The sequence below is a fragment of the Oncorhynchus tshawytscha genome, unplaced genomic scaffold, assembly GCF_018296145.1.
Source record: "Oncorhynchus tshawytscha isolate Ot180627B unplaced genomic scaffold, Otsh_v2.0 Un_scaffold_17_pilon_pilon, whole genome shotgun sequence".
Lineage (NCBI taxonomy): Eukaryota > Metazoa > Chordata > Actinopteri > Salmoniformes > Salmonidae > Oncorhynchus > Oncorhynchus tshawytscha.
In genome coordinates, this window is record NW_024609830.1 from 1600746 (window position 1) to 1610602 (window position 9857).

A 9857-nucleotide genomic window follows, 5' to 3' on the forward strand; every position below is an offset into this window, starting at 1 on the left:
TTCTGGATTCAGAGATTGCAATTTATTGCTCTTGATTGGCTCGCCAGAGCCGCCCAGTCTTTGAAGGACATGCAGTTTTGTCGGCTAATACATTACGAGGACGTATGCGACTTTAGGGTAAGCACTTGTCTGTTGATTACACGGGTTATCAAATACACGATTGTTGCTATCTATTGTCACAGCAGAGATAAATTATGATCTGTAGAAAGGGTATCACGCTGCCATTAAACTAATGATAATGGTTACATACAAACTCATGTGCGCGTTGCGCAGGGGGTAACTAGCTAGCTGTTAGCATATGATGTAGGCTAAATTAAGATATCTTACGCAGGCCGTTTACCTTTTGAAAGCAGTTGTCATAGTTCCGGTCTGCTTTAGGGATAGCAGCTGGATCTGGTCTGCTTAGTTCATTGACTTAATATGAACCTGAAAAATATGTGCGAGTGGGATGTCTCGCTTACTTTTCCGTATCTGGTCCAATGCAATGGTTGTGGCTGGCTTGTTCCTCGCCGAATGACCGTGGCGAGATCGCCCTTTACTTTTGTTTATTTAGCCTTTATTTAACTAGGTAAGTCAGTGAAGAACAAATTGTTATTTACAATGACTGCCTACTCCTGTGGGGACGGGGACCTGGGATTAAACAAATAAATCCAATATAAATAAAGGACAAAACACACATCACAACACTGCATAAAGAGAGACCTGTAAGACGACAACATAACAAGGCAGCAAAACATGACAACGCAGCATGGTACAGTAGCAACACAATGGTAGCAGCACAAAAATACTGTACAAACATTATTGGGCAAAGTCAACAGCACAAAGGTCAAGAAGGTAGAGACAACAATACATCATACAAAGCAGCCACAACTGTCAGTAAGAGTGTCCATGATTGAGTCTTTGAATGAAGAGATTGAGATAAAACTGTCCAGTTTGAGTGTTTGTTGCAGCTTGTTCCAGTCACCAGCTGCAGCGAACTGAAAAGAGGAGCGACCCAGGGATGTGTGTGCTTTGGGGACCTTTAACATAATGTGACTGGCAGAACAAGTGGAGAATGAGGGCTGCCACTCTAGATAGGCAGGTGGCTTATAACTACAGCAGACATGTATCTTGAACTTAGACAGCAACACATTTGAGCCACCATAACTTCAAGTTAATGCTTGGATTTCAAATAGAATAGGTAGCTAACTGGACAATAATTTATGGTGAAATCCTGTGTATGTAACACTCCTCCCCTGGTCTACCCTCCCTGCCTTATGTAAATATGATGACAAACTTATTGCTGTCCATTCTCCCATTTCTCCCTATCCTCTACTCCTCCATAACTCACCCTCCATGTCCATCTCCTTCCCTGCCTCCCTCTCTAGTTGGTTCTCTTCCCCCACTCTTTCTGTCTCAGGTCTGGATGCTGCAGGCTGTGTCCAGGCTGAGTAGAGCAGCGGTGCGTGTGAGGCGAGTGGCCGCCCAGGTCCAGGTCACCACTGTAACCATGGCCCAGAATCACCAGAGCTGCGGTACCTCCTGTCAACAGAAGGGGGGTGCTGTCACAGCAGCCATCCTCATCATCGGGGACGAGATACTCAAGGTGATACTGGAGATGGGGGCTTGGTACTGAGTGGAATATGCCTGATCTCTGACAACCTCCTCCCGAAGTCCCTATCTCTTAGGAATTAGCTAATCTAAAGAGTCTCTCTCCCTCCCTCCCTCTACCCACCCACTCTCTCTCAGGGTCACACGGTGGACACTAACAGTGCCTTCCTGTCTCGAGCGCTGAGAAAGCTGGGAGTGTGTGTCCAGCGTGTCACAGTAATCCCTGACCAGCAGGAGGTCATCTCTAAGGAGGTGGCCCTCCTGGCCCCACAGTACACACACCTGCTTACCTCTGGGGGAATAGGCCCCACCCACGACGACGTCACCTTCGAGAGTGTTGCCATGGCGTTCGAGGAGGAACTGCATGCCCACCCAGAGCTGACCCGTTTGGTGGAGGAGTTCTTTGGGGTGGTGGATAGGGAGAATGCAGCCATGAAGCTCGCCATGGTCCCCCGCTCGGCCAAGCTTAACTACGGCACTGACCCTCAGACTGGAAAGCCACTACGCTACCCACTGGTCAGTGGCTGACTACTGTTAAACAAAAATATGTTTTGGTATTTTCATTCCCATTAGTCCACTGTTGATACAGTCCCTAAATTCTTTGAATGTTAGCAGTCAAGTCAAGATATTGGACTTTCAAGAAGTAAAGCGTCACTTGCTACATCATCATGATGCAAAATGCATCATCTGACTCCTTTAACATGTAAGGGATAAACACCCACGTTCTGTACATTACCTTGGAAACAACGGACGGCAGGGTGGCAGGCGGCGCCAACTAGCTACAGCAACACAATCCCGACCTCTGCAGCCGAATAACAGCAAAGTTTATTTTGTTGCATTTGTTTGTTGCATTCGTTTATACTACATTTGCTAAAGAAAACAATACTAAGCACACATTTACCGGTAGAAAAGAAAATCCATTGATATTTTCACTCGTATAAGCAAATTCATACTCATATTTTGGTTGCTAAAGACTCGACCCAGTGGTTCATTATGATTAGTAAGATATTTATGGACGTGACCCAGTCGTTTGTTCTTTGTCCCGTTGCCATGCGCACTGCCAACATTCTTATCCCTTGCTTGCTAGCTAGCTATGGCTAACACAGTCAAACTCTTCAGCAAGATTAACAGCAAAGTAGATGTTTTCTATTGACATTCATTTGAATAAATCGATAACAATGAGCTGATAATGCCCGATTTTTGCCTGGTATAGCTAAAAAAGTTTGCTTTCTCGTCAGGACAGTCGACACTGTTCATTACGAGGAGATCGCATTGCATATCAAACACTAGGCTAGAAGCTAGCTAAATAGTTTGTTGCTATTTAGCTATAAAATACAATTGTCTGAAAACAGCTGGTCAAACTAGAAGTATGCGGCAGGATTTGACAGCATGGTGCTAATTGTCTCATGACTGCAAAAACATTTTTGGCACTCAGCAAATTTCAGGTCTGCTGAGCGCAAACTTGAATGTTGTGAAAATTCTGTGCAACTTCCAGCACACATTTACTGAGGCTGTACCTGCTTTAAGTTACAGTTTTCAGACAGTGGTCAAGTAGACTACTGTGCCTATTTGACCTACCAGAGTAGCCTACCACCAAAAACAATGGAGAAAATGCATTCCATAATATTTGTACATGGAAATAGCTGTTCCATCGTCAGCTTACAGTAGCAGCCGAATTGTGGTGCTCAATGTCGGCCTACATTCCATGAGACTTTTGAAAAAACATGCAGGGCTTGACATTAACCTGTTTATCCACTTGTCCTTCAGACGAGGTGACTGAAAATGTTGTTTGATACAAGAAACCACTTCACAAAATAAAAAGCATTATTATTCCCATACCATTATTACAGAGAAATTATGCTACAATCTGCCTATTGGCTAATTATCTTATTCAAGCCTGTCCCAAAACACACCACTGCCCCTTTTAAGAAAAAAAAAGCTCTTTACCTGACTTGCATCTCAAAGATGGCTAGACATGTACACATTTTGTGCTCATGTAGAAAACAATCACTCCCCCATTGCTGACTACAAATGATCTAATAACTCACTAACTAGCAGAGAATATGAACAAATGTGCACAAGTGGCTACATGCAGCTCACACTTTTGATCTCAAAACAAGCTCATCTCCTCACGACTGCTTATGCTGTAAACACAGTCCAGTTCAAAGTGAATGGCACAGATCCATATATGGAAAACAAAAAGGATAACGCCGCACACTGCTGCTCAGGCTCCCAGGTGATTTTATTTATGTTTCGACCCTTCATCGGGCATCCATGCCCCAGGTGGCATGAGGGACCATTATTTTTCTATAATATATATATATATATCAGCAAACTTAACATGTAAATATTTGTATGAACATAAGATTCAACAACTGAGACATAAACTGAACAAGTTCCACAGACATGTGACTAACAGAAATGGAATAATGTGTCCCTGAACAAAGGGGGGGTCAAAAGTAACAGTCAGTATCTGGTGTGGCCACCAGCTGCATTAAGTGCTGCAGTGCATCTCCTCTTGATGGACTGCACCAGATTTGCCAGTTCTTGCTGTGAGGTGTTACCCCACTCTTCCTTCAAGGCACCTGCAAGTTCCTTGACATTTCTGGGGGAATGGCCCTTGCCCTCACCCTCCGATCCAACAGGTCCCAGACGTGCTCAATGGGATTGAGATCCGGGCTCTTAGCTGGCCATGGCAGAACACTGACATTCCTGTCTTGCAGGAAATCATGCACAGCACATGGAGGGCTGTGCGGCGCCCCAAAGAAATGCCACCCCACACCATGACTGACCCACCGCCAAACCGGTCATGCTGGAGGATGTTGCAGGCAACAGAACATTCTCCACGGCATCTCCAGACTCTGTCACATGTGCTCAGTGTGAACCTGCTTTCATCTGTGAAGAGCACAGGGCGCCAGTGGCGAATTTGCCAATCTTGGTGTTCTCTGACAAATGCCAAACGTCCTGCACGGTGTTGGGCTGTAAGCACAACCCCCACCTGTGGACGTCAGGCCCTCATACACCCTCATGGAGTCTATTTCTGACCGTTTGAGCAGACACATGCACATTTGTGGCCTGCTGGAGGTCATTTTGCAGGGCTCTAGCAGTGCTCCTCCTGCTCCTTGCACAAAGGCGGAGGTAGCGGTCCTGCTGCTGGGTTGCCCTCCTACGGCCTCCTCCACGTCTCCTGATGTACTGGCCTGTCTCCTGGTAGCGCCTCCATGCTCTGGACACTACGCTGACCGACACAGCAAACCTTCTTGCCACAGCTCGCATTGATGTGCCATCCTGGATGAGCTGCACTACTTGAGCCACTTGTGTGGGTTGTAGACTCCGTCTCTTGCTACCACTAGAGTGAAAGCACCGCCAGCATTCAAAAGTGACCAAAACATCAGCCAAGAAGCATAGGAACTGAGAAGTGGTCTGTGGTCACCACCTGTAGAACCACTCCTTTATTGGCAGTGTCTTGCTAATTGCCAATAATTTCCACCTGTTGTCTATTCCATTTCCACAACAGCATGTGAAATGTATTGTCAATCAGTGTTGCTTCCTAAGTGGACAGTTTGATTTCACAGAAGTGTGATTGACTTGGAGTTACATTGTGTTTAAGTGTTCCCTATATTTTTTTGAGCAGTGTATATATATGGGCAGTACTCAGTGAAACAGTTTGGGAGCAGTGTGCAGCACTTTCCATAATTTCACCTGCGAAAAGTACCTGGATGTGCGTATGTTCTTCAGCTTTTGTACAGATCCATATATGGCAATGGTCTATTTGCATGTAGGCTACTGCTGCTCTGATTGGTTATGCCGCACCTGTCTGTGAAGAGTAAGGGCTGAACAGAATCCTTCTCCGATGCGTTCTGCCTACCAAAAAATCCCTTGCATAGTTAGTTTAGGATACTAAGTAGGTTGCTAATATTGTGGCTAATATTGTGTTGATTCGATCACAATTCCCACAGTAAAGGGAAACGTTCATAGTGTTAACTTTCCAGTTTTTCCCCCTTAGTTAAGTGAAATTCAATCTCATGCTTTTCTTTGCAGACTGATATTTCTACTGTGTCGCGCCTGTGCACACGCACAGTTTAGAGGGAACATTGGTATTGTCCAGAGAGATTCATGTTCATCACTCACCACGTTAGGTCATCAGATGCTCCAAAACATGTCTCTGCAAAAACAAATAGACGCTAGCTAGATACGTGTTTTTTTTCTCGTTGGACATGCGTTTACAATTTTCATGATTGCAAGGCGTCCCGATATCTTTTCCAACTGTCCAGTTATCTGGTTTTAATGTAATTCTAGAATGCCCTTCTAGCCAATCAGAAATGAGTATACTTCAACGCTGTAGTATAACATGATATCATGTAGAAAACCATGAACGTTCTACCTGATGGTCAGTGTCTGAAACCAGGTAAAATATATTTGAATGATAGGAGATATGAGTGCGTTGGAGCCACCGGCTTTAAGAGTCTGGAGATGCTTGTTGTCATGCTGGTCGTGGTTCTGACTCCGTCTCTGACATTCCCAGGTGAGTGTGCGTAACGTCTACATCTTCCCTGGGATCCCGTCTCTGTTGGAGAGAGCCTTCAATGGTCTGGAGCACCTGTTCGCTGGCTCAGGGACCACCTTCCACACACGAGAGGTGAGGTGACCAACCGTCTGACTCCACTACAATACAGTCGACAGGACGTTTTCAACAGACAAACGTCGCTTCACTCCTGGTCCTGGAGACCCACAGGGTGTGCAGGCTTGTGTTAAATCTGAGATGGAACACATCTGACTCAAGTTATGGACTAATCATCAAGACTTTAATGAGCTGAATCAGCTGTGTTTGTGCTGGGCTGGAACAAAGCCTGAACAGGACCACTGCTGCGATGGATGCCTACTATAATGTTATGTATTCTCCGTGTTGTAGGTGTTTGTGGATGCAGACGAGGCGTTGATCGCCCCGGTGCTGACCCGCCTGCAGGCGGGCTGGGGGAAGAAGGTGGCTCTGGGCTCCTACCCTGACTGGCTCAGTAACTACCACCGGGTCAGGCTGGTGCTGGATTCAGACATCTCTGAGGAGGTGGAGAAGGCCCGGGCTCAGCTGCTGGAGGAGATGCCCAAAGGCAGTGTGGTTCCCCTGGTCACGGACCCTGTGTCCATCGCTACTGAGGAGGTCTACACCCTGGCCAACAGCGGTGTGTGTGTGTGTGTGTGTGAGAGACCAAAGGAGGGAGGGGTGGTGGAGGGAGGGACAGGTAGAGTACCCATAAAAAATGACAGTGACAACATTTCCCATAATTCCAACTGTCTGTATGAACTCCATCTCCCATAGGCACACCACTGGGTGATAAAGTGGCAAACGCTCTGAAGACCATAGAGACTGCTCTGGATCAGTATTCGGCAGGGGAGATCTGTGTGGGCTTCAATGGAGGCAAAGACTGCACTGCTCTACTACATCTATATTACGCTGCACTGAAACGGTGAGAGGGAGAGAAGGCAATAGACAGTTTTCTGTCTACACAGAATGAAGGAATGAGACGATATGTGACTTTTAACCCATATTGTGTTTTCCTGTCTGAATTGATTGTTTACTGGGAAAATCTACCTGGTATTTATTCTCTCTCTCCCCCTCCCTCACAGGCGGTATCCGGAGGGTAAGGACAAGGTAAAGGCTCTGTACATTCGCATCGTCTCTCCCTTCCCAGAGATGGAGAGATTCCTCCAGGACACAATAAAGAGGTAAGCTATCGGTCTCTGTAGTTAGCGTTAGCATCGCTAGGTCGCTTCCTCAATCCCTATATACTGCACCTCTGTTAGCTACAGTGGGGCAAAAGTATTTAGTCAGCCACCAATTGTGCAAGCTCATCTTTTTAAGTGGGAGAACGTGCACAATTGGTGGCTGACTAAATACTTTTTTGCTCCACTGTATGTACTTTTTTTCTGTCCCCAACAGGTCTGTGTATGGTTGTAGCTTGATCTGCATTGCATCTTTTGAGTTTGAGCAAATGAGCAAAACTCTGATAATAAAATGTATTACAGTATTATTATACAGAGACTTTGGCTCACTATTTAGCAGAGCTCCATCCTGTCTCCCATAGGTATGACCTGGAGATTTTCTCAGTGGAGGGCAGTATTCGGCAGGCATTGAGTGAGGTACAGGAGAGGAGGCCGGAGCTGAGAGCTGTGTGTATGGGCACCAGGAGGAGTGACCCCTACTCACACACACTCACACCCATGTGTCTCACTGACCCTGGATGGCCAGACTACATGAGGGTCAACCCCCTGCTGGTGAGCCATGATGCTTGCAATGTTCCCTTTCTGAGGGTGTGTGTGTGATATACTTATAAATACATTTGATTTAGATTTTTTAAAATTATATAGCCCTTCTTACATCAGCTGATATCTCAAAGTGCTGTACAGAAACCCAGCCTAAAACCCCAAACAGCAAGCAATGCAGGTGTAGAAGCACGGTGGCTAGGAAGAACTCCCTAGAAAGGCCAAAACCTAGGAAGAAACCTAGAGAGGAACCAGGCTATGTGGGGTGGCCAGTCTTCTGGCTGTGCCGGGTGGAGATTATAACAGAACATGGCCAAGATGTTCAAATGTTCATAAATGACCAGCATGATCAAATAATAATAATCACAGTAGTTGTCGAGGGTGCCGCAAGTCAGCACCTCAGGAGTAAATGTCAGTTGGCTTTTCATAGCCGATCATTGAGAGCCTACAAAACACTACCGCTCCTGCTGTTTCTAGAGAGTTGAAAACAGCAGGTCTGGGACAGGTAGCACGTCCGGTGAACAGGTCAGGGCTCCATAGCCGCAGGCAGAACAATTGAAACTGGTGCAGCAGCACGGCCAGGTGGACTGGGGACAGCATGGAGTCATCATGCCAGGTAGTCCTGAGGCATGGTCCTAGGGCTCAGGTCCTCCGAGAGAGAATTAGAGAGAGCATACTTAATTTCACACAGGACACCAGATAAGACAGGAAAAGTACTCCAGATATAACAGACTGACACACAAACTTAAACGTAAACACAAACTACTGCAGCATAAATACTGGAGGCTGAGACAGGAGGGGTCAGGAGACACTGTGGCCCCATCCGATGATACCCCGGGACAGGGCCAAACAGGAAGGATATAACCCCATCCACTTTGCCAAAGCACAGCCCCCACACCACTAGAGGGATATCTTCAACCACCAACTTACCATCCTGAGACAAGGCCGAGTATAGCCCACAAAGATCTCTGCCACGGCACAACCCAAGGGGGGGCGCCAACCCAGACACGAAGATCGTGCTCTCATGCTCTCTCTTCCTCCCTCTCTTTTTCCTTCTCTCTCTCTGTCTCTCTCTCCCCCTTTCTTGGTTTCTCTCCCTCCCTCTCTCTCTGTCTGTCTCCATCAGGACTGGACGTATCATGATATCTGGTCATTCCTGAGGACTCTATATGTGCCCTACTGTATTCTATATGATAAAGGGTAAGAAGACATACACACCTTAATCAAGCATGTCCTCTGTTTCCTCTCACTGTCTACTCCACCGTCCTAGTCTCTGACTGAGTCCTCTGTCCGTCTCCTGACAGGTACACCTCATTGGGCAGCATGGACAACACCTGCCGAAACCCCGCCCTCCAAGTGGTGGATGGGAGGGGCGTGAGCCGCTATAGACCTGCCCACCACTTGGAGAATGAGGAAATGGAGCGCGACTCACGTGAATGATGTGTCTTCCTTGTTTGTAACGTCATGTCCTGATCTTTTATCCGCCCTTCCTGTTTGGGGCTCCAGATAAGAGATGCTTGTGGGGACAGACCTAGGATCAGCATATCCTCCTCAAATCCCAACCTTAACCATTAGACAAAACTGAACATACAGGCAACTTCTGAAGAGAAGAGGGGAGGAAGGAAGGAAGAGGAGAGTGAAGGAAAGAGGAAACAGATTGAGGAAAGTGGAACAGACAAAGAACCAGAGACTGATCGCAGAATGAGTGAATTTTGAAGGAAAGATGTGTGTATGTCTGAGTGGCTTAGAATCTAATGATATGGATTTACATGGTTTGTAATAAAATATAAATCTGTCAAGTTTACTTATTGATTAATTATTGGCAAGAGATTGAAGGTGCTGATGAGAAAGGGGGAGTAATTATTCTGTTGTACATTTTAACGATTTTACACGACAAGCTATGTCTTAATCTACGCTGAGCCTACAAAACATTAGGAACACCTTCCTAATATTGAGTTGCACCTCCATTTTCCCTCAGATCAGCTGCAATTCATTGGCATGGACTT

At 46.3% G+C, this 9857-nt stretch overlaps 1 protein-coding gene across 1 annotated transcript; it reads left to right on the forward strand.

Annotated features, from left to right (window-relative positions):
- LOC112222668 (FAD synthase) lies at nucleotides 1–9655 on the forward strand. Its single transcript, XM_024385391.2, has 10 exons — nucleotides 1–117; nucleotides 1368–1585; nucleotides 1729–2106; nucleotides 6116–6229; nucleotides 6503–6770; nucleotides 6908–7055; nucleotides 7216–7314; nucleotides 7674–7863; nucleotides 8978–9051; nucleotides 9156–9655. Exons 2-10 carry the CDS (start codon nucleotides 1406–1408, stop codon nucleotides 9289–9291), a joined length of 1587 nt encoding a protein of 528 aa, XP_024241159.1. The 5' UTR covers nucleotides 1–117; nucleotides 1368–1405; the 3' UTR covers nucleotides 9292–9655.
- The last annotated feature ends 202 nt before the right edge of the window (nucleotides 9656–9857 follow it).